This window comes from Periplaneta americana, chromosome 11, assembly GCF_040183065.1.
Source record: "Periplaneta americana isolate PAMFEO1 chromosome 11, P.americana_PAMFEO1_priV1, whole genome shotgun sequence".
NCBI classification, from domain to species: Eukaryota; Metazoa; Arthropoda; class Insecta; order Blattodea; family Blattidae; genus Periplaneta; species Periplaneta americana.
The window spans coordinates 145,951,904-145,977,159 of record NC_091127.1 but is presented as its reverse complement, the minus strand read 5'-3'; the positions used below and the strand labels follow the sequence as shown (position 1 = coordinate 145,977,159).

The 25,256-nt window shown below is 35.8% G+C and overlaps 1 protein-coding gene and 1 non-coding gene across 2 annotated transcripts in view; both read right to left on the bottom strand.

The window, feature by feature from the left end:
- LOC138708553 (uncharacterized) overlaps positions 1-25,256 on the bottom strand; it is a 77,660-nt gene that overhangs the window by 8,590 nt on the left and 43,814 nt on the right. Inside the window, exons 10-14 of the mRNA XM_069838668.1 lie at positions 16,546-16,653; positions 14,486-14,643; positions 10,237-10,384; positions 9,909-10,163; positions 6,763-6,974 (exon numbers count right to left, since the gene is read on the bottom strand). Of these exons, the coding sequence (XP_069694769.1) occupies positions 6,763-6,974; positions 9,909-10,163; positions 10,237-10,384; positions 14,486-14,643; positions 16,546-16,653 (881 nt within the window). The remainder of the gene's footprint in view (positions 1-6,762; positions 6,975-9,908; positions 10,164-10,236; positions 10,385-14,485; positions 14,644-16,545; positions 16,654-25,256) is intronic.
- Positions 17,190-17,261, bottom strand: TRNAF-GAA (transfer RNA phenylalanine (anticodon GAA)). Its single transcript has one exon. It is a non-coding gene; the product is annotated as a tRNA-Phe (tRNA).

Sequence of the window (25,256 nt, the reverse complement as noted above, 5' to 3'; positions counted from 1 at the left end):
CGATATCCCGGATTATAAAGTATAAATGAGCTGCTTCAAACAGAAATTTCTCCGAGGGTGGAGAAAATGCCTTTTGAATCAGCGTTCCTCAAATATGTTCTACAGTTAACGTCTGAAATCATAACTCTGTGCAGACTAATGCAGTTCACCATCTGTCTTACATATTCTTTCCTGCACGGATCTGCTTTATGGAGACATGAATTGCCTTGTTAATAAAGGAAAAGGTCCTCACTAAACGTTTGTGAAAATGGAAGCACAGAATTGTCTAAAGCATTATTATAGGCTGCAGAATTAAAATTCTCTATCACTAGAAGATACTGTCCAGCTCAAACCATAAAACTTATCTCCGGGCCATGATGCCTCATTCACTATCCAAAGTGCATTTTTCGGTCATTGATGAGAGTATAAAAATTATTCTGCTTAATTTTGTAAAATAAGAGTGGTCAGTTATAGTTTCTTACGGTAGTTTAAAAAGTCTAAAAAGGGACACTTAATCACAAGTGAACTGTACAAATTTATCTACGGTAATCTCACTAGATGTTTTTATGTATCTAGAGAAAATCAAAACTCGAGTGGGATTTAATTCACTATTACATGATTAGAAAAAAGTATATAAAGATTAGGTCCACACCTGTGGAGTAACGATTAGCGCGTCTAGCCGCGAAACCAGGTGGCCAGGGTTCGATTCCCGGTCGGGGCAAGTTATCTGGTTGAGGTTTTTTCCGGGGTTTTCCCTCAACCCAATATGAGCAAATGCTGGGTAACTTTCGGTGTTGGACCCCGGACTCATTTCACCGGCATTATCACCTTAATCTCATTCAGACGCTAAATAACCTAAGCTGTTGATAAAGCGTCGTAAAATAACCTACTAAAATAAAATATAAAGATTAGAAGAAATAAAGTTCTACCCTAATACAATAAAATATTAATTGACTTATTAAAATACTAAACTGTCTTGAAAATGTGTTAATGTATCATCTCATCATTACAAATATTCCGCTAGATGGCAATAATGTGTTATGATCAGATGTTCTCTTGTTACCAGTTGTGCCAACTATACAATCTCCATTGAACTCTGTGGACGATTACTAGTCAAGAATGTTTTATTGATTCACTTTCATTTTTATTAAAACAGTTGTATTCCACTTCAATTATAAATATATATTAAAAAATCTCTGATACGTGACTTAAATATAGGCTATATTAAACAATCTCTGGTAAGTGACGATCCATAATCTCATACAGCAGAAGCTATAACATAACCTCAATGAGGTTTGTGAACATTAATAATCCATGGCATGATAGCCCTTGAATAGTCAAAGCCGACCAGTCGGCTATTCAACCAATACGGAGATATCGTGTAGTCAGTAAGATGGTTCCCTCAGCCGTTATAGCTGGTATTTAAAATCGAATTTCGCTACGTAACGTAGCTTCAAAATTTCATCATGATACTGGGTGACACAGGTCCCATACACTGGCCGAAATTTCATGAGAAAATTCCTTCCCACGAGGACTCGAACCAGCGCTCATTCCAGGAATGATGTCTTAGACCACGACGGTAGGACGCGGGTCTTTCTGAAGATCAGACATCTACAAATAGCGATACTCCTTGGACATGTGGTACGAATGACGTAAAATCATCAATTATTAAGCAGAAGTCAAGGGACCTACACCCACTTCGTATAGAAGATAAACTTCAACTTCTCTGCAGGGAATCGATCCCGGTTTCATTAAATTTGTAATCAGTAATGCTACTTTTACAAACTAACTTATGCAGAAAGTTCATAATTATTTTATAACTACATGAAACATTAATAGTCTCCGGCTTTGAAAGGATGTATCATGATATAGTGTGAACTCCATAACAAATAATTCTCTTCAATATTTTAATTTATAGGAAACAACTTTATAAATAATTTTGAAAGTTTGTTGAGATTTTATATTAAGTTAGAAGACTAATTTTAGGATTTCATTTGGAGTGTGAAGTAAATTTTAACAAGAACTTAAAAAAAATAATATACTCTTATTTCCCAAATTAGAATATTAAAAATTTAAATGTACTCGTATACATCGACTGTATAACTTGATTCGAAAATTATTATTAATTAAAAAAAAATCCTATCTACCGATATTAATGTTTTATAAATTGACTTTTATTACACTCAGTATAAAACGAAACATTTATATTTGCAAATTTCAACACGAGCTTTTGCTACTCTTCATGACTTACCTTACATTAAGCCTTCTAAAGAAATAACGATTATGTGAGTAAGGATTTAATGCGTAGAATTCAATACTTCAACAGTTAGAAGCATTCCCAATATTGAAGCCGTATTTGATCATTCAGCCATTCTTATTGTTTATTTAGATTGTTATTTAACGCCACTGTATCAACTGGTCGGTTATTTAGCGTCGATGGAATTAGTGATATCGAGATGGTATTTGGCGAGATGAGGTCGAGGATTCGCCGTAGATTACCTGGCATTTGCCTTACGGTTGGGAAAAACCTAGGAAAAAACCCAGCCAGGTAATCAGCCCAAATGAGAATTGAAGCCATGCCCGAGCGCAACTCTGGATCGGTAGGCAAGGGCCTCAGCCGACAGAGTATATTAGTAAGTTAGGTACTCAGTTTTCTCAGTTTAATGCTCTGAATATGAACAGATTTACGGTGTAAGTTTTGGCATAGAAATCGGGAGCACTCCAATAAAAAACCTCTCTCAGTACAATCTGTCGTTCGTCATCGTCATCGTCGTAATTGTCATGTTGTCATGTCTAAAGACTCAGGGCTTGGCTAAAACTGTACTGATTGCTGCTGTTATTTGCTTTGTGTTTCTAGTAATTTCAGGGAGTTTATCCGGTAAAAAGTTAGACAATACAAAAGAAAAACAATAATCTTCTTTTGTTTTCTGCGTCAGTATTGAGGTTAATAACGCATTATAAATTATGGAGAAATTCCAAAATAAACAAGGAAATGAGAGTACTTCGGAAGAATATACAATATGCAATTGCACACAACGAATTCCACGTGGAAATCAAATCCGGACTTATCCAGGCCTGACCTCATTTCTCTGACATGATTTCAAAATTTCTCATTATTTGCAATTATAGATAACGCGGTACAAAAGAAAACTGCTGCTCAATGTTATATGTATTATCTTCTGAAGAAGATGATTTCTGTGGAATTCCTGTGACGAAAGTTTAAATAAGCAATAATCATGAAAATCTAGACTATAGAGTTTATTTCGAATTATGACATGCTACAAGCAAGCAAGCAAGCAAGCAAGCAAGCAAGCAAGCAAGCAAGCAAGCAAGCAAGCAAGCAAGAGTATTGTTATAATTGAATGGTGAATTTGCAAAACGACTTAAGTCCCTAGAAGTAGTTTTGAGAAAATTAAAGAAAACTTTTTAGCCTCGCTGAACCATATATTGTTATAATATAATTTTTTATATGTAAGAGAAATAATTTTACTATAAAAATTCATACTTTTGTATTCTTCTTCAGGCCGTGAAAAATTTAATTATCTTCAGGACTTAAGTTGTTCTGCAAATTAACTTCAATCCTGCATCATAACTATTAGGTCACTGACACATAAACATGTTTAACTAAATGTATTTATATCAAAACCATAAAATAACCTTATTGCAACTGTTGAACAACATTATTTTGAACAATGTGTTAATCACAAGAGCATAGATTAATTTCATCTTTCAATTTTTTGTTGTCTCCCATGCTATAATGTTTTAGTAAAATGTCTTCTTCATCACGAATGTTCTTAAGCATTTTACGAATATCTTGAATTTTGATTTCATTGATCGGGGTAAACCATTGTGCTGGAAAGTGTGGAGAAAGAATGATGCTGAAAATGATCAAGAAGTAGAAAAAGAATTGGTTGTGTCACTGGCTGAATAGAACTGCCTACTGAAGGATGTACTGGAAGGAATGGTAAACGTGAGATAAGTTCGGAAAGGATTACCAATGACAACAGACAAAAAACAATTTGTCAGCTGAGTGTATGATTAAAATTACATATTATGTAAGTTTCTTCAGTACTTGACAGGAAAAACAACTTAAGTCCAGGACTAAAGTCGTTTTACCCCTTAATCAAATATTCTGCTGCTAATAATAACTACCGTAAAATGGAGTGATTCCGACCATATGGTTTGAAACCGATCATATGCACGTGTTTCAACAATGGGGAGTGTGCGCGTTTCACTATAACAATAATCACCAGGCCGACTCATGTTTCTTGTTCTTGTGTAATTGAGCTACAACAATGGCCAGTTATAGCGCGCGATGTCAACAGATTTTATTCTCAACAGACGTTTATAATATTTGTGGCGTTCGTAGAAGAAGGTGGTGTTTAATATAACTTCTCCTGTTGTAATTTACCACTGTTGTTATATTGGTAAGTCATGATATTGTGACAGCGACGTGAGATTCGAACTCACGACCAGCGTCCCGCAAGAGAGAAGATCGCGCGGAGCACTTTGGGATGGCGCGCGGCGGAGAGGGGAAAGGGCCAACGCGGCGAGAGAGTGGAGAGAGAGTGCGCGCGCATCTGGTGCTGGTAGAGAGGAGAGGGCTCTGTATTTTTCTGGAGTGCCATCTCCAGAGACGCGTGGAACTTTCGAGGCTACGTAGCTGTGGTTATAAATTAAGGACGCGAAGGAACGACAGCAGTTTTTCAGTTATTCAGTCAGTGAGAAAGCCAGAGCAAGCTAGCCAGTCTTGTGCACCGGAGTTCGACTCGAGTGTGCGTCCGCAACTGCAGGCCTGAGTTCGAGTGCAGTGGACCGCAGTTGAAGGGACCTGAGTTCGAGTGCAGTGGACCGCAGTTGGAGGGACCCGAGTTCGAGTACAGTGAACTGTCTCTGAAGGTGTGTGGTTCGAGATACTGTGAACTCGAGTGACTGAGATAGAAGAACTGTGAACTGAGAACTGGTAGTTCTGATTTGTAAATAGTGCTTCGTAAATATTAGTTAAGATTAACAGTTCATTGTTGTGCGTAATAGTCCAAGAAAATTTTCATTGTCATCGGTGGAGTGCTATAACGAATACTGTGTTGAGTGAAGATCCAATTGTTGACGAGAGCGTTTAAGGTGAATTGTAGAAAGGAATTATTGTTGTGACGAATAAATTACATTGTTGTTACTAATAAAATTTACAATATTTTTACTTTCTAACAAGGTTCTTTAGTACTAGTATTAATTTGCATGAGCATAGCTAATGTCATTTTGATGCTACATATTAATAATCACAATATTACAATTTTGTAGGGTGAATCCGATCATGCGGGTGTACGAAAAGTTGTTGGGCCGACAAGAAAACCCAACTATAAACCAGAATTTCTCCTCAATGCTGGAAGAGCTGTACTGTCAGGCAAACTAAATATGCGAAAAGCATCTGAACAATATGGCGTACCTTACACCACGTTAAACGACAAACTTAAAAATAAGTACAAAAACAAAATTGGTGGTCAGACAGCACTTAGCAGTAATGAGGAGAAACAACTTGTAGAAGGTGTATTGTGTTGTGTAAAGTGGGGATTCCCTTTGAGGAACAAAGATGTTAGAAATATTGTACAGACATACCTAAATAGAAAGGGGAGGGTAGAGAAAAGATTTCAAGACAACTGACCTGGTCTTGAATGGGTAAGAAGTTTTCTTAATAGAAATAAAGAACTCACTGTCAGAATGGGAGAAAATGTAAAGAGGGCGAGGGCAGCATTTTCTCGATCAACAGTGACTGATTAGTTTAATAACCTTGAATTGTCATTGAATGGTGTTCCTCACACCAACATTATAAACTATGACGAGACGAATTTTTGTGATGATCCTGGTCAAGAAAAAGTGATAGTGAAGCGAGGCACTCGACATCCGGAGAGGATAGTAGATTATTAAAAAACCAGCATAAGTGTGATGATAGCTGCTGCGGCAGATGGCACAGTGCTTCCACCCTACACTGTTTACAAAGCAAAACATCTCTACGACACTTGGACGGAAGGAGGTACAAATGGTGCGGGCTATAACAGAAACCAAAGTGGTTGGTTTGACCTTGCACTGTTTGAAGCATGGTTTAACCAAATCTTGTTACCTTACATAAAAAAATTGGAGGGACCAAAAGTGTTAATAGGCGACAATCTGTCTAGCCATCTATCACTAAATGTAATTGCCTCGCATGTATTAGTGAAACTCATCTAAAACCCGACATAAAATTACATTGTGTAATTTGTAGGACACTGTACACATCTTATAATACGTTTGTTAAAACAGAAACTGTAATAAAATTTGATTTATTTTATGGACAGTTTTTTTAAAACTCAAAACAGTGGTTGGTTTCACCCATTGACAGTCTGAATCCGATAGAATAAAGGAAATAAATATGTGATCGGATTCACCCCAACATGAGAGGTGAAAACGATCAACAATTAAATGTTTAAAAATAAAATAAATAATAATTATTAACAAAATTAAATCATGGACATATCACCCTCAAGGTTCAATGAAATTAAATTTAAATTTGCATTATGTTGTAACAAATCTATATTGTTAATATCTACAAAAAACTGAAAATTTTGATCGGATTCGCCCCACTTTACGGTATACAAAAGTCGTGGACTAAAGTAATTCTGCTACTAAACGATGCCCCTTGCACACAGTAACATAACTATGTTCTCAACTCAAAACCCCCCAAATGTGGATTTAAGTCGTTTCGCAAATTCACCATTCAGTTATTGGGGGCAACTTCCACTGTAGGATTACCTGCACAGTTCGGGTGCGTAGCCCTGTATGGTTTGTCCCTCTTTGAGGAATGGTGGGAAGATGCTACCGTCCGTGCCCTTGTATTGGTTGCACTTGGGGTTGGTCCACGCAGACATCTGAGGCTCATTCTTGTACGACACCACCCGCCCCAAATCCATGACATTCTGTATACCACGCTTTAAGCGAAGACGTTCCTGTAAGGTCCCATTTCTCTGGAATGCACAGATGTCTGTGATAAAAATTAGTCACAAAGGATAATGTGTAACAATTCGAACTATTTAGAATTACTTTTCACAAATTGATACAGATGCCTTTGAAAACTTTGAGGAGGATTTGAAATAGGAATCCTGTCAGGAAATGTTTTCTTCTGACATACGATCTATTTAAAAACGGTTGTTGTTCTTGAGAGGTCTACATTCCTCCATACATTAATTACCTTTATAATAAATTACGTAAAATAGTATATTATTTTGTGCGAGATCGTGCGTATTTGCTTGTTTTCCGCACAGAACCAATACGCGGTAAGTGTGAAATACCACATTCACTATTCCCAACGTAACACACATAACAATTTCCCTCTTCTTACCGCTTAAGCGCGACATTCATTTTACTGCTTTAGGCTTTTAACATATTATTTTTAGAGACGTTTAACATAGTAATAATTATAAATTGGAAACTTACCACTGCAATTTCACCTAAATTGCAATGTTAATTATTGTTTTTAAATATTTACAAAAAATAAGTAAAGTCTACTACTCCACGAAATTATTGCATTCCTGATACAAGTAACATTAAGGAAGCCGTGAAAAAATCAACAAGATTCCAGATGCCGATGTTATTACTGCAATATGTTATATAAATAATATTGTTAAAAAAAAATTAAAATGAAAAATAAATCATTACATAACCTTACCGTTTGTTTCAAGTTCGCATTTATAGACTGGGGGAAAAAAAGACAGACGTATATCACGGCCTGCTGGAGTATAGTAAACACAGAAAACATTTTATAGCAACAATGTTGAAGAAAGATATTTTGGTTTTCCGAAGTTGCCGTCATTAAACAGAAACCGACATGGAGATTTCATTGCAACTAATTAGAAATTCGTCTTTCAACTACGTTTCGCTTTTTCAATCTTTTCCTCGAACATGAAAACGTCAACTTACCGCTCTTGTAACGTATATTACTATTGTTTTATTGAGGAATTACTTGTCAATAAGTTTATTAAGCACAATATATTTAACTTTATTTCAATCGGTAATTATGTATGGAATTATAGGATGGGGTAGCTCATTTAAATCCAATTTTAATCCACTTTATTTATTACAGAAGAAAATAATTAAAATATGTCTTCATAAACCTATTGATTTTCAATCTCAAAATTTGTTTTTAGACTTTAATGTACTTAACGTGAGAAATTTATTATATTGTATTAATAAAATTCATACATAAAAATGGACATAATTTTGAATTGTATTCTCATAGTTATGAAACAAAAGGTATGAATTCTTTAAGATTGTTTGAACCAAAATGCAATACTGTTACAGTATTTAATCATAGTAGTAATTTAGGCCCAAGAATTTATAACAAATTTATATTTAAATGTCCTAATCTTGTCAATTCTAATAGTTCTAGTATTAAATTTAAAAAGTTATGTATGGATTTTATGAAAATTGAAAAATTGTAAATTAAAATTTATATACTATAATTGCATAGTAGACATAAGACAAATTGTATTGTATAATTATTAATTTCAATTCAGGAATCCACCCCTGAGCACGAGTTCTACTCTTTCAGGGGCGAGCTAAAGTTTTTCTGTATATATTATATGTTATGCTCGACCATGCCGAAATGTAGTAATTATACACCTGGCAGCAGACCTTTAATACATGTCATTAAAGTACAACTACTCATTAAAGGTCAGGTCTTTCAGCCAATGACGACTCAGGTTACAACTGTTCAGCCAATGACAGGTCAGCTTTCTACCGTTATAAAACCGCAAGTATCGATTATTCTCGGATATGCAATCGAAAGAGAATTAGCGAAAAGTCACGGAGGCTGGAAATCCAATACTGTCGCAGAAGGTTATGTTCTGTTACTATAATAATTAGCGTTAATTGTAAATAATATTCAAATAAATTCAATTTGTCATCTCGTTTTTCAATGTCTAATTTAATTTCAATGTTATCTCTGTAGGTTCTTATGGCCTAGCAAGGTCAATGTGCGCATCTGTTCCTCGAAAAAAATCAATACTTTCGCGTCTGCGCACATCTCACAACATACGGGACATTGGCCAAGGTCAGATACAAGGAAAATTAATAATATCAAGTTAGAAATATGGTCGAGCATAAAAAGTCGCATGAAACTCGCCTATAATGGTAATTAAGAAGCTCGTATGAAAATTATGAAACTCGCTTGCGCTCGTTTCATAAATATCCATACTCACTTCTTAATTACCTTCATTATAGGCTCGTTGCATAATGTACTGTAACGTAAGACACATTTATTATATTGTATTAATAAAATTCATATATAAAAATCGAAATAATTTTGAATTGTATTCTCATGAAACAAAAGGTATGAATTCTTTAAGATTGTTTGAACCAAAATGCAACACTGTTACAGTATTTAATCATAGTAGTAATTTAGGCCCAAGATATAAAAAATTTATATTTAAATATCCTAATCTTGTCAATTCTAATAGTTCTAGTATTAAATTTAAAAAGTGATGTATGGATTTTATAAAAATTGAAAAATTGTAAATTTAAATTTATATACTATAATTGCATAGTAGACATAAGACGAATTGTATTGTATAATTATTAATTTCAATTCAGGAATCCACCCCTGAGCACGAGTTCTACTATTTCAGGGGCGAGCTAAAGTTTTTCTGCATATATTATATTTTATGTTACAATTATTAGCAAAATAAATAAATAAATAAATAAATAAATAAATAAATAAATAAATAAATAAATAAATAAATAAATAAATAAATAAATAAATAAATAAATAAATAAAAAAATAAATAAATAAGTAAATAAATAAGTGAATGAACGAACAAACGAATAAACAAATAAATAAATAAATAAATAAATAAATAAATAAATAGCATCATATGAACCATGCAAAAAATTTGATCACTTACCCCACCAAAGAAAGAAAACTTGAAGGCATGCTTGCCAACTTTGACAAGGTCCTTGCCTTTCACGCGCATCAAGGTGCACAGCATGCGGGCAGTGAAGTCCTTAATTGTGCAGTTGATGAGCACACCTTCGAACATGAGGTCCTTCGCACGGGCGGTGAGGAAGACTGAGTCGAGGTTTCCGAAGATGCGAGGGATAGAACGCGTGATGAGTGGTAACATGGCCTTCATGTCCTTCTCTGTGGTGAGCACCATGCCCTGCAGCATGGGGATGAGATGTAGTTAAAGGAACAGGAGCAACAACTGAAGAAAGAGAAATGAGATCACTCACCAAGACGAGCATATGCGGGATGGTGATCATTTCGTCCCCCGTCAACGCTCCTGACTTGGCCTTGTTGAAGTACCACGTGTCACGGTTGCTGAAAGATATACTGTCGTCCTCCTCGTGGTCCAGCAAATCCGCCTTGTGCTTATACTCACTGCAATACAATGTCACTTTAAAAATGAATTAGACTGTATCTTTATTTTGGATATACTTAAGACATACAAAATGATCATTTCCTGCGACGTGAATTTGTCTAAATCCATTTAGGGCAGCGGCTGGTTCACTCGACTAAGAGAAGGATGTTCAATTTAAACTTAATTTAACCATTAAATATAACTATCTTATGGCTTATTTGTAGGCCTAACATTTGATCTATAAACAGATAGAAAAAGCAACAACAAACAAAACAAAGAAAAATCTGAGCGAAGTCGTGCGTAAGAAATTCGTTCACATGTAAACCTAAGCTCTCACGGAATCAAGCGAAGTTTTCCGAAATGGATTTAGCGTACGGCAGCCTGTCATTTCTTTCTTTATTGTTTGTTTAAAATTGTACATGTGAAAAATTTAGATAAAGCAGTAAAAAAACTGACTTAGGAATTCGACATTGGCTGCAGTCATGTCGCCGCTATTATACAGATGATTCACGAGGATTTTCCGTCCCTTAAGGAGCTTATTTCCGAAGAAATTCTGAGCAAAAAAATTTCATATAAACATTTGTCCCAATCTCAAATTTTCAGAGTTACATTAATTTGAAATTTTTTGTAAAATATCATTATATTTGAGTTTTACGGGTAAAAGAATATTACAGATAAATAATGGACTATTCAGGAGTATCATTTATTTAATTAGCTAATATTTTGAATACGATGAAAGAGTAATGGAACGGAGAAAAATTGTCTCCGGCGCCGGGATTTGAACCCGGTTTTCAGCTCTACGTGCTGACGCTTTATCCACTAAGCCACACCGGATTCCACCCCGGCATCGGAAGAATCGTCTCAGTTTTAAGTTCCAACTCTTGGGTTCCATTCCGTTCCATTACTCTTTCATCGTATGATGACGCAGAATATCTGCATGGAAATATCATATGTACTTCGGTACATTATAATAATATATATGATATGCGTAAATCACTTCGTGATTTAAGACGGCGCTTATTCCGTCGGATCCCGACCAACTAGTCACTCATTACGAGTGCGCCTCAGCACACATGTGTGGACTTCGGTCCTAGGTTCATAGATATCTATGACGTAGTGCAGAGGGCGGCCACTAGAGGGAACCCAAGAGTTGGAACTTAAAACTGAGACGATTCTTCCGACGCCTTGGTGGAATCCGGTGTGGCTTAGTGGAAAGAGTCAGCACGTAGAGGTGAAAACCCGGGTTCAAATCCCGGCGCCGGAGAGAATTTTTCTCCGTTCCATTACTCTTTCATCGTATGATGACGCAGAATATCTGCATGGAAATATCATATGTACTTCGGTACATTATAATAATATATATATATATATATATATATATATATATATATATATATATATATATATAATATTTTGAAGCTAAAAATGTGTTGTGAATTCCATAGTTGCTTCGTACAGAATTTCTTTTCGATTTTTAACTACAAAATTACACTTTCTTACGCATTAATCACAACAATTGTTACAAATCACGCCACTCTTGTAATTCTTCAAGACTGTACATTACGATGCATAATTAAACTGTAAAGAATCAAGTTCCTAAAGTTGTATGATTTGTAACAGTTTTTGTGATAAGTGCGTAAGAATGATGTCATTTTTAGTTATAAATTGAAAAATAAAATCTGTGCAAAGCAACTGACAACATATTTTTAGCTTCAGAACACTAGTCAGTCAAAGAAATGATACTTCTGAATAGTTCATTCTTTATTTGTAATATTCTATCACCCTGAAAACTAAAGAAAAAGGGTACTTTACAAGCAACTTCAAATTAGTGTAACTTTGGAAATATTGAGATTAGGACAAATGTTTATATGAATATTTTTTGCTCAGAATGTCTCCGGAAATAAGCTCTGTAAGTGACGGTAAATCTCGTGAATCATCCTGTATATTGGCGGAATTACTGGACAAAGATGAAAAAGTTTAATATTTTATTTATATAATTTTAATCAAAAGGAATATGTAATGACCTTAATTTTCGCTGATGATCAAGTAATTATTACGAACTCTAAAAACAACTTACAGTAATCAATATACGAGGTGAAGAGAAAGCAAAGAATATAATACGTTCACATCTACAAACACAAGTAAAGTTAATGGCATTTTGGGGCAAATACAAAGTAGGATATAAGATTTTAATATAGAAGGCTACTGAAGATCAAGTAAACAAGTTTGACTTAAATATTTGCGATTTCTTATCTGTTTATTTACATAACAGTCTTTAGACACTGAAATAGTGTAATAGACCTTGTCAAATACAATTAAAAGTTTGAGTTAAAAATTCTTGTAGATCATAGAAAGACTTATTAATGAGTCAACTAGAGATACCGTTACTAAATTCACCATTGCTTAAAGTAAATTAATATGTGGGCATTTGTTAGATACTTCTATTGCCATTATTTCGAAATGTTTGCTGGTTTTTGTTAATAGGCATTTTGGTTGATGAAACATACTTAATTGTCTAGTATTATGATCATGACAATCTTTCCTAAAAGTGTAATTATTGTATGGCAGCGAAATTTGTATTTTAAGTGGAAAAGAGGAAACTAGACTTGAGTCAAAAGAAATTATGTTTCTAAGAGGTCCTGCAGAATACAAAAGAATAGATCATAAAAGAAATGTAGATATCCAAAAAAAAAATTGAAATATTTGAGATGAACGATAGAATAAATCAATACGTAAATAATTGGTTATCCCACATAAAAGAATGTAGTCTACAATAAAGAATGTGTATGGAATTTGTAGAGATAGTCGGCGCATTTGGATGGAGACGGAGTGAAGCGAATTGGCGGGGCTTAACAGTGCGGTGTGTGTTGCGGACAGGATCGACTCGCGGACGCCAAGGGGTAAGATGCGCGTGGCAGAGGGTGATAGTGTGGGATCTTAACTGCAGTTGAGTTCAGATAGAAATGGTCTTCTCTCTGCAGTCGCTCGTTCCCTTCAAGCAGTGCCTTCCTCCCAGAGCGATCATTGGACTGGCCCCCTCCACTCACGACTTGCGCAGAGGTCTTGTTTTCGTCTCCTATACTCTACAGATTCCAGAAACTGAGTATACGCTATCACATCGGTTTATGAATTACAGACCAATTGGCAGGAGTAAAATGATGGACAGAACAGGCTTGACTGCTACAGGTAAAGCTGTCTAATCCATAAAGATGATGATGATGATGACGATGACGATGACGATGACGACTTTGAATCAAATTGTTGGTGAATTCCAGAATATTTCCGTAGAAATAATAGCACGACACGTTTCGTACAATACGATTTCTTCGTAATACCATAGTACAATAAATGAAGATTCGCTGTTGTAATGTGTACTGCACTGAATGAAAGTCAGTTGTATAGTGAGGGTCACATAAGAACAGTTCCTAAACAGCAAATATTGCCGTCTTGTCAGTGTTGCCAACTGTTACCAGATATCACACGATTCTTCGTACTAAATGACTTATTTACTTACCGTACTTTATGTTAGAAAGTTATCTAAATAATTCAATAATTTGTAGCATATTTTCGTAAACAAACTACACGAGAAAGGGATCAACATGTCAAGTATTTTGTCTGGCAATACGAAATTCATTGGTTTGACTAAACAATTGACTCACGAGACCTAACCTAAAAATGTACTTTGTTTGACCACATGTAATTATTAGTACTAACTCCGAAAACTTACCTGACTATAGTCTTGAATTATAACCACAACGCAACACATAAAATAACTATTATTATGTATTAATAATAATACTGATATTAATTGATTATTAGTATGTTCAAATTTTACTAGCTTCGAGTAACAGGCTCAGAAATCTAGTACAGTTTCAATTTCATGGAACTCCATTACCGACAAATATTGTCGATATTTGACTCAGCTGCCAACATACAAGCAACAAAATCACTACCATTTGTAGTATTTGTCAGTATCGAAATTCGAAACGAAGTTGGCAAAAGAAAATTCAACCTGCAAACTAGAAAATCACCACAATCCACTAGCATATGTAGTAATGGGGGGAAAAATGGTTAGGTTTCACCCTTAGGGTACGAAGTAAGCTGACTCGGACTATACTTACTCGTAGACATAAGGGCCGATCTCCTGTAGGGCGGGTTTGCCTCCTTGCTGTATCTCCGTGGGGTTGGTCACGTTGAAGAAGTAAACTTTGAACCACACCGGATCAGGAAAGTTGGACCACAACTCTCGCAAGTCCGACCCCGGCTTCAAATTGACGTTCTGGCAATAAATTGGGTTTCATTTAGTTTTTCACTGCCATATCAAATAATCTGTTCTTATTTTATACACTTTCTCAGTATATTGGCTTATTACTACCCGTCCGTTGTAAATTGACCGGTGTTGATTCCACGAACTAACAGAGTGCGTCGTACCCCTTCACGAATGCTCCGATATCCTCAATGTCCCGCGCTCCCTAATCGCCTACGACGTCTTGTATACAACGACATCAGTGCCCAGCGGTCATGTAACATTGAACGCGTAGTATAATTGAATAAATTGCATGTTTACAGGGACTAAGATTGAGACAAATAGTTTTGAGTTCTCTTTCACTTTCACTAATATCAGCACGATTAAAGTGTGTGAATCCAAAACGAGTTAAGTCCATTTTTATGAAAAGATTGAGCTAGTTTTTTTTTTATTCACCGGTCTACGGACTGAGCGAGTTCTCAAGTGTGCCGGCCTGAGTGGCGTAAGCGGTAGAGGCACGGAATGTCTCTACCGCTTGATCCAAAAGGTTGTGAGTTCGAGTCCCGCCTTGGGATGGGTGTTGTGTTTGTATTAGCTTAAGTAAAATGAAACAAAGAAACGGAAACAGAAATAACTTTGGAAAACGACGTTTGGCCGGTAAAAATAAAAAAAGTGACATACACAATAACACAAACTTTTAGACAAGCATTGGCGTTTTATTAAAGAAAAAAAGCATGACATATGATAGAGGTCTAAAACAGACACACCAACCGTCTGCTGGCCTCACGTTCACATGCCGAAGAGAAGTGGACGATCATCGAATCAGAATGGAGGCATCGTGTGGTTAGCACGATGACCCCCCAGCCGTTATAGCTGGCTTCCCCAACCAGATTTCACTACCTATCGTGGCTCCCCACATACATCACGATGCTGGGTGTGCACCGGTCCCATACACTGGTCGAAATTTCATGAGAAAATTTCTTCTTCCATGAGGACTCGAACCAGCGCGCATTCCGTAACGCGAGTCCTAGGCAGGATGCCTTAGACTACTACGCCACGGCGCGGGACCTTGATTTCATATATTCTCCATTTAATTGAATATTATGTCAAATTTTATAAAATATATTTCAGAATTACAAATTATATGATATATTTTTTATTGATATGTATGAGAGAGAGTACTTCATCCAGCTCATTCACATTAAAAATTCTAGTTAAAATTAAAATCATAACCGTTTAGGTTTGGGGCAATGTTATGAAGTATTTTTTTGAAGAAAAAAATAGATTGAAGAATGGTTCTTCACATAACAGATTTGACGAAGAAATAAGTGATTTAACAGAGTATACAGGAGAGAGTGTTTTCGCTGTATTTCCCGTTGTAAATAATAATTAAAATACGAATAATAACATGTCTAATAAAAATATTAAATATGACTAATTTTACGATTTAGCCCAATATCGTCATGTTTCATCTTCAAGATTAAAAAATTGGTCATATTTTTGTCCGACTGCTTTAAATTCGAAAAAAAAATTGATATTTCAGTTTCATCCAAGTTAGGTCGTAATTTATCCGTATTTGTTTATTTACGTGTTATTAGACTAATTTTTATCTATTTGATTTATTTTTATATTGAAGTCTGACTAGTGTAATATGTAGCTAGTCGGCGCTGTAGGCCTATACAATGGAGGGGGAAAGGAACTGGCCACCCTACCCCGTTATCTCCTGGCCTAGTTGCCTCATAAGTGGTGCCTTTTTGGTATCACTTGTGAGGTTCAGATGTGTCTTCGGACAGTTGATTAAACAACTATATATATTAGAATGCCAATTTTCATTTTTCTCTAAAATGTGGATTAATACTTTACTGTAAAAAAATCAAATTTAAAACTAGTAATCTCCTGGAAGTTGTATAAGTTGTGGTTTACTGCATAACTCACTGCAGCGATCTGCTCGTAGATCATCTTGGGCAGCGCGTACCAACCCAGGACTGCGCCCACCGTTACGATGAGAATCCCTGCCAGTAGCAGCCGCTTCGGGGACATATTCTGCAACGAGACTGTCAGTAGTGTGACGTCATTAACTGTTGTCTTTCGGTTATGTTGAATCGTGAGTCAAAATACAGTGTGTCCATAGAAACATTCCGTGGTTATAAACTGCTATAATTTTTTAACTATGCGTATTACGAAATTCATACCGGTACCATTAGAAAGGACGGCTCAAACAATTTTAGAGGATGTGTAATTTGTATTTGTTGTCGAAAAACAATAGCTGGCATCATAATAAAAAAGAGAAAAGGCATTATTTCCGCTCTTTCGCTTTGTCATTGTAACAATGTTGGATAGAATCAAATTGTGTTAAATAGTATGAACGTTTACATTTCAACTCAGTGTCACTTTTGCAGCATTTAGAGAGTTATGGCGAACTTATACGAACGTTGTCTTAACAAAATCACTTACTTACTTACAAATGGCTTTTAAGGAACCCGGAGGTTCATTGCCACCCCCACATAAACCTGCCATCGGTCCCTATCCTGAGCAAGATTAATCTACGATGAAAGAGTAATGGAACGGAGAAAAATTCTCTCCGGCGCCGGGATTTGAACCCGGGTTTTCAGCTCTTCGTGCTGATGCTTTATCCACTAAGCCACACCGGATACCACCCCGGCGTCGGTCAGAATTGTCTCTGATTAAGTTCCAACTCTTGGGTTCCCTCTAGTGGCCGCCCTCTGCACTATGTCATAGATGTCTATGAACGTAGGACCGAAGTCCACACATGTGCTGAGGTGCACTCGTTATGAGTGACTAGTTGGCCGGGATCCGACGGAATAAGCGCCGTCTTAAATCACGCTTATCATATATATTATTTAATGTACCGAAGTACATATGATATTTCCATTACTCTTTCATCGTATGATGACGCAGAATATCCATGCAGATATTCTGCGTCATCATACGATGAAAGAGTAATGGAAATATCATATGTACTTCGGTACATTAAATAATATATAAGATTAATCTAGTCTCTACCATCATATTCCACCTCCAACAAATCCATTTTAATGTTATCCTCCCATCTACGTGTCAATCTTCCCAAAGGTCTTTTTCCATCCGGCCTCCCAACTAACACTTCATATCCATTTCTGGATTCGCCCATACGTGCTACATGCCCTGCCCATCTCAAATGTCTGGATTTAATGTTTCTAATTATGTCAGGTGAAGAATACAATGCGTGCAGTTCTGCGTTGTGTAACTTTCTCCATTCTCCTGTAATTTCATCCCTCTTAGCCCCAAATATTTTCCTAAGCACCTTATTCTCAAACACCCTTAATCTCTGTTCCTCTCTCAAAGTGGGAGTCCAAGTTTCACAACCATACACAACAACCGGTAATATAACTGTTTTATAAATTCTAACTTATGCTATAATGTTCAAGAAGTGTAGCCTACTGTTTATGCTTAATGGAAAACAAGAATCTGTAACTCGTATGCGACTTGAGATAATTAAAAGAGACAGGAAAAGCTATTGGAGAAAAGTGTATTAGAAGACCATCGACAAAACGATGAAACGGTAGAAGCCATCCGAAGAACGTTTGTTCAGAGTCCAAAGAAATCAGTTCGTAAATGTGCCCGACAATTAGGATTACCGAAAATAACAATATTCATAGATCTTTAAAGAACGTCTTCATCTGACTCCTTGTAAACTTCTATTGTTATATACACTTCATCCAGATGACTATCACAAAAGGTATGAGTTTGCTGTGGATATGCTTAATGAGTGATAGATTCAAATTTTGATAGTCACAAAACACATTGCACTTTTCTTTAGACATCCATCTTGTATAATTAATTGTAACAATGAAGATTATTGCATTTGTTCGATTCTTACCGTCTTTTGTTTCCTTCAGTACCTCAAACTTACAGACGAAAAACTTTGAGAGTTTTATTTTCATCTGGCACCAATATTAAATTTCTACCTCTATTCATTAAAAGAATATAACCCTCTGAAACCCCACCACAGTGGAACACAGTGTATTTACGTATATTTACATATTTATACATTTTAGTATATAAAAACCCGTTCCTTGCTAATGAGAGTATATTTTTGGCAAGAAATTGAAAAACTGACTAGACCAGACAGTTTCTTGACATTTCACAAAACTATTAGTTTATTCATTTCTGTACGTATAGACCAATGGTGGGCATTCCTGCGGCATTGCCACAGTGACGTCAGACCTCAGCGAAGCATGAAACTTACCCCCTACCTTCCCCTTCCCCCACTCCATGAAAATACTGTGCGTGTACGTGGCGGATTATACTGGACTGCTGTACTTCGGAGCTTCATTAGTGATACAATGTCTTTCGCAGAATCATATGAATCGAGAGGATATCACACTTACAAGAAAGGCGGTTCTTTCATTTCTCATGTTTAGGATCAGTTACAAATATTCAGGACGCGAACTTAAATATGTACATTCTTAAAGTAGATCACCTGTTATACGAGTTCAAAGAACACAGATTCAGTGATTTTCAAAGGATGGAGAAAGATTTCTATATTTTTACCACTCCTTTTCATGTTTAAATTTAAAATGTTATCCCAGAATTGCAGTTAGAGGTACTGGATTTGCAGAATGATGGCTTCTTGAAAGCAGAATGTGAAGGTCTACTGGGGGGGCTAAAATTTTTTAAAAGATGTCCAGTACTACATATCCACTGCTTAGACAGTTTGCTTAAAAAATAATGAGTACCGTCATTTCCCATAAATATGGTCCTGGAACATAACTATTGTCCACGATACAACTATTCAAATTTTGTACTCCATAACGTAGTACCTCATTTATCAATATTCTTGCTATACTGTAGTTTGAATTCAAGTCACTGCAGCTATCTACGAACGGTCTATGTTACTTCTACAATGATCTTTGAATGGTTGTATCGTGGACAATAGTTGTGTTCCAGGACCATAGTTATGGGAAATGACGGTATGTATTCATCAACCTACCAATGCGAACAGCTGTTTTCTAAAATGAAATTTATAAATTCCAGCCACAGATCCCGCTTAAGCGATGCTCATCTCCTTGCGCAAGTGAAAATAGCATGCACAGATAAATTCCAATTTCGAAGAAATTGCTTTGATAAATGGTTAATTAAATATCACGTGAATGGACTATTGTAATTACATATGGTAGGTAGGAGTGTAGTGGCGCAACTGTCTGTAAATCCGTCACTGCACTGTAGAGTGCAACCCCTCCCACAGTATGCAGTTGCCATTTAAATCCTGTCTTGTGGGTTGCGTTCATTTTGCCCACTACTGGTATAAACTCTTCATTACTCGTACAAAATATTCCAATAGGCTCATACGTGTCTGTCATTGGAATCTAAGCTTAAAAAACCTGCAAATATTTATTTGTATTTATGTTTTTATGGTGATAATGTTTCAGGATGGTGACGTAACACATTTCTTGTCGCCGCTCAACGTGAGATCGATGTCAATTTCAGGTCCAGCTTTTTACCGGTGATAATTTTCATACTTGATCATCACACGCGACGTCTCTGGGACTTTCAGGTTGCATAATTACAAAAAAAGACGCAATATTGATCGTGTATGAACTACTTTTTTTTCAGTAAAGGAAGACATTGCCACCGAATTGCACGATGTTAAGAAAGTCATCAGTCAAGTACTGAAAATTGTGTTATATATAGTTAGGCTAGAGAAAATAAAACTATATTTTGACGCCATTTTAGTAGACAATAAGTAGTCCGTATTCTTCCAGTAGTAAGAGGTCCTTCATTTTTTTTCCATAGATCTTTCTGGTAAGTACTTTTCAGCGATTCGTTTGTTTTATTCGTTTTTTCCAATATTTAATTATTGATGGCAGTTACCAATATATTTCTTGCAGTTTATATTCTTACAACAGTCTAGTATATACAGTCACGAAGCTTGAGTTGATGAGGTTGCTAGGAACAATAGACTGTGCAGGTACTATTTCGTATTGTCTGTAATGAGGCGACAGTAGCGATCCTAGTGGTTAGCAACTATCTATGGATGCATATTTATTACATATTGAGCTTCGTGACTGTATATACTAGACTGTGTTCTTACCTTGTCTCCTTCATTCTACACTTCCATGTCTTATTCGGTATTTTTGTTCAATATTTTTATTTTAGTTGTTTGCAGAAGTTATTTTCATATACAGGAGATGTATCAAGTTTAGTTATGTCTGAATTCGATATTACACTCGAGTGTATTGATAGTCGGACGATATAAAGCAGTGGTCGGTATTTCTTGACTCGTGAGTCAACCTCTTAATACAGAAGCAGCCACTGGCTGAGGTACTCAGTCGCCTAAGATGCTTGTCTGCCGATCCATAGTTGCGCTCGGGACGGGTTCGAATCCCGCTTGGGCTGCTTACCTGGTTGGGTTTTTTCCGAGGTTTTTCCCAACCGTAAGGCGCATGTCAGGTAATCTATGGCGAATCTGCGGCCTCATCCCGCTATCACCAATTCCATCGACGCTAAATATCCCAGTAATTGATACAGCGTCATTAAATAACTAACTAAAAACATACGGAAGCAGGATGGAGGGTTAAAACATGATATCCCTTCCCTTAGCCATCACTGTCCCTCTCTGCGCTCTGAAAACTTGCAATAGTGAAGGTGTTCCCCGATTTGTCCTCTTAGCCTAGATCTCTCCCCTCTACCTTCCCCTTTGTTATGTTTTGCGGGCTGTATTTTATGACGTAATCTTTGCTAAATCACTGGTATAAACAAATTATACTTACCACACCCCTTCCTAAGAGTTGCAGACATCTTTCAATGTTAAGAGTCACTTAGTATTAAATTAAAATATACAATTTTATGAATTTAAATACTATTATAGTCACAATCATGCCATGGTATGAAAGAAAAATTACACAACCTCGAGCGGGAATCGAACCTGCGATTTCCTGTTCTCCGGTCAGGCGCTCTACCACTGAGCTATCGAGTACGGCTCACGCCAAAGGCTTGGAGTTATCCTTTCATACTGGCGACTCTGTTATAGAGTACTGTCCATAGCGTCTGATCTAGTCAGCACTGCTTATGGGTGTGAATAAACTTTTTCTTTCATACCATGGCATGATTATAACTATAATAGTATTTAAATTCATTAATATGTCACATCAACGGACGTATATACGTCACCAAACATCGTAAGATGAAGTATACAATTTTATTTTGGAATCGACGCTGAAATATAATTTATGTTGTATTTTTTTTTTTTTTTTTGATTCATGTAAATATTCATTCATTATCCGAAAACATTCAGGCAGTAATTTCACCATTGACGTCTCTCATTCCAACACTGAACGCAAAGCTCGCCGCCATGTATCTTGCTGGTTGTTCTTGTGCTCGGAGAAGAAAAAGAATTCGTTGTGTAGATCTTTTTATTATTATCAATGTATATGAGACCTACAGTTTACAACTGCCACTCATGCATTGAGAAGGAGGTATGGTAGGTATAGGTCTCGCAAGTACGGAATACCGACGGAAGGAATGCGAATGAAACAATGCGATAAGGAAGAGCGGGCGACAGGAAAGGTCACGAGATAGCTTGAATGATATTAAAGAGTACAGTCCGAAGAGAAATGACATCGATAGAATTATTCTTGCGTTGTAATAGTTACATTACGACTTTAGTTTGTTCCATTGCATGTGAATACGTGTCTTGTATCGCACGGTATTATTATTTCATTCGTAAACATATGTTGCGCGTTTAAAATTAGCTTCGAATTTTTGTCTTGCTACGTTCTTTATTTCCACAGCGATGTCCTCATTTGTTCATCTTCTTGGAAGAGACAGTACTTCCATCGGCCCGTACCTCTCCCCCCTCGGCGTGCCTACATACACATGTCAAAACAGACAGCAACGCCACCATTGGTTTTCGGTAATCGTTTCTTGTGCGAGCTATAGCATTTGTTAAACCCTTCGTCCATCACTACACTCCAGTGCACAGGAGGAACAATGCTCTTATAAATACAGTAAAACCTCGATTATCCGTCACCCTATTAACCGATTGGTGGATTATCCGACTGTCTTTCTCGCTCGCAGAAAAAAATATGAAGTACTGTACATTATATTAGTACTAATTTTTTCTACAGAGTGTTTTTATAAACCTTTACCCTTACGAATTATGGCCTACTCTTCGAGTGGCCGTACTGTTTAACTTCTAGGCAAAATGTATTCTACAAGTGTCAAAAGAAAACATGTTGTACTGCAGAAAAAAGTGCGCGAGTAATTGAGTGATTTGGGAAAAGAGAAAATGTGGTTCATCTCACATCACAATACGAGATATGAATTACAACTGTATGCGATTTAGGCTAATGAAAAATAAAATATAAACTGTATAAAATTTGTAAATCTACAACATGAGGCCTCGACTGTTTCTATCTTCCCACAGACACTTGTCATAAGGAGTTTTCTTGGTCATTAAAAACCCGTCGTTGAAAACTAGACACAAGTACAATAAATAATGTTTTAACAACTGACTTATCGGAAAATCAAACATGATTTGTAAAAAAAAAACAGACTTAAAATATTGAACTTCTGATCCACTACCTAATGTATTAAAAAAACACCATGGAGGAAATTACGAAAATATTACGGTATGTACTTTATGAAAACTTTTTATGGTACGGATTATCCAATTTTTTCGATTAACCGTTCACTCCATCCCCTTTATTACCACGGATAATACAGGTTCTACTGTATTCTAGTCTGAATGTCGCCATCGTCGTCCTCCTCCTCCTCCTCCTCATCGTCCTCCTCCTCCTCCTCCTCCTCCTCCTCATCATCATCATCATCATCATCATCATCATCATCATCATCATCATCATCATCATCATCATCATCATCAGCGATTAGTCTTGAAAGTTTCGCTAGTTTAAGTTTTTAAAAATATTTTCTGTCCTATTTATTTATATATGCTGCCTGTTATTTCTTTCTTTGTCTCCTACATTCTTCTTGACATTCGGTTTATAATGTACGATGTAATTGAAAATGTATTCATCTCACACCATTCTTACTGTCGGAGTCATTTATTTATGTTACTTATTTCTACATTTATATCTAATATTCTAAATTTGTCATATCTTAACTCCAGCTTCGATCACGCAATGCTTTTCCAGCTAACATCTTAAGGATATGGCATTCAATTCGCTAGACTGTATTTTTTTTATATAGTTTCCGTTAATATCCAAGCATCCGTTCTGTACATCAACACAGGGACCGTAATTAATTTATAAAGATTTCATGGGTTTCTACTTGTTTAATTTTTCAAACACTCCCTATTTCTTTACAGAAACAACTTCAATGACGTAATAAGGAAGGTAGAGAAAGCGATTTAGTTAAAAATTGAAAAATAAAGTCTGTACAAAGCAATTAACAACACATTTTTAGCTTCAGAACACTAGCCAATTAAAAAAAATAATACTTCTGAATGCTCATTCTCTATTTGTAATATTATTTTACCGTTGAAACTAAAGAAAAAAAGTATTTTACTAACAACTTCAAATTAATGTAACTCTGAAAGTATTGAGATTAGGACACATGTTTATATGACTTTTTTGCTCAGAAAATCTTTGGAAATAAGCTCCGTAAGTGACGGTAAATCTTCGTGAATCACCTTGTATATCGATAAGTTAATATCAAGGAAAAAGAAGAATAAAAAGAACATAAAGGCCTACCCTGTTATTTGTTTCTGTAAGCGTTGCCAGACATTGAATCCCTATTCTTTTTATAAGGAGCGCTCAACTAAAGGCACAACTGGTTATGCCATAATATTTGTCTTATATTATAGTAGAAAATATTGTATCGAAGATATAAATTCTTTGTACTGTACGTATAGTACAATCTTGTATGTGTAAAAACTTCCAAAACGTTAACAAAGATTTTCACTATAGGAGTTTCGGGCAAGAATGTACAGTTCTAGAAAAAAAAAAAAGTTTTGGACCGATTCCTCGAGCTGCTTTCATAGCGTCACTCATACGGTTGCGTTCGTTGTATTTTGGACTCGGACCTTCGTGATGGGGTTAGACGTGACGCGCAGATGGAAGGTCTATGTGCAGTTCCAGTAATCAAGAGCTCCGGAACAAAGGACACTTATTCTCCGGGGGTTCGAGTCTCCGTGGCCGTTGCTATTGTTTTAAATAATGTATACATATATACAGAATGACCTTCAGTAATCGGGGGTTATTCTTTGAGGTATTTCAAATAAAAAAACCTTTAATACGACTAAATGAGCAAGTAAATAAATAAGTAAATATATGACTAAGTAAATAAGTAAATAGCCTATATGAGCAAGAAAATAAATAAATAAATGTATAAGGAAATAAATAAGTATATAAATGAGCAAGGAAATAAATAAGTAAATATACAAGGAAATAAATAAGTAAATATATAAGGAAATAAATAAGTAAATAAATAAGTAAATAAATGGGCAAGGAAATAAATAAGTAAATATACAAGGAAATAAATAACTAAATATATAAGGAAATAAATAAGTAAATAAATGAGCAAGGAAATAAATAAGTAAATAAATGAGCAAGGAAATAAATAAGTAAATAAATGAGCAAGGAAATAAATAATTAAATAAATGAGAAAGAAAATAAATAAGTAAA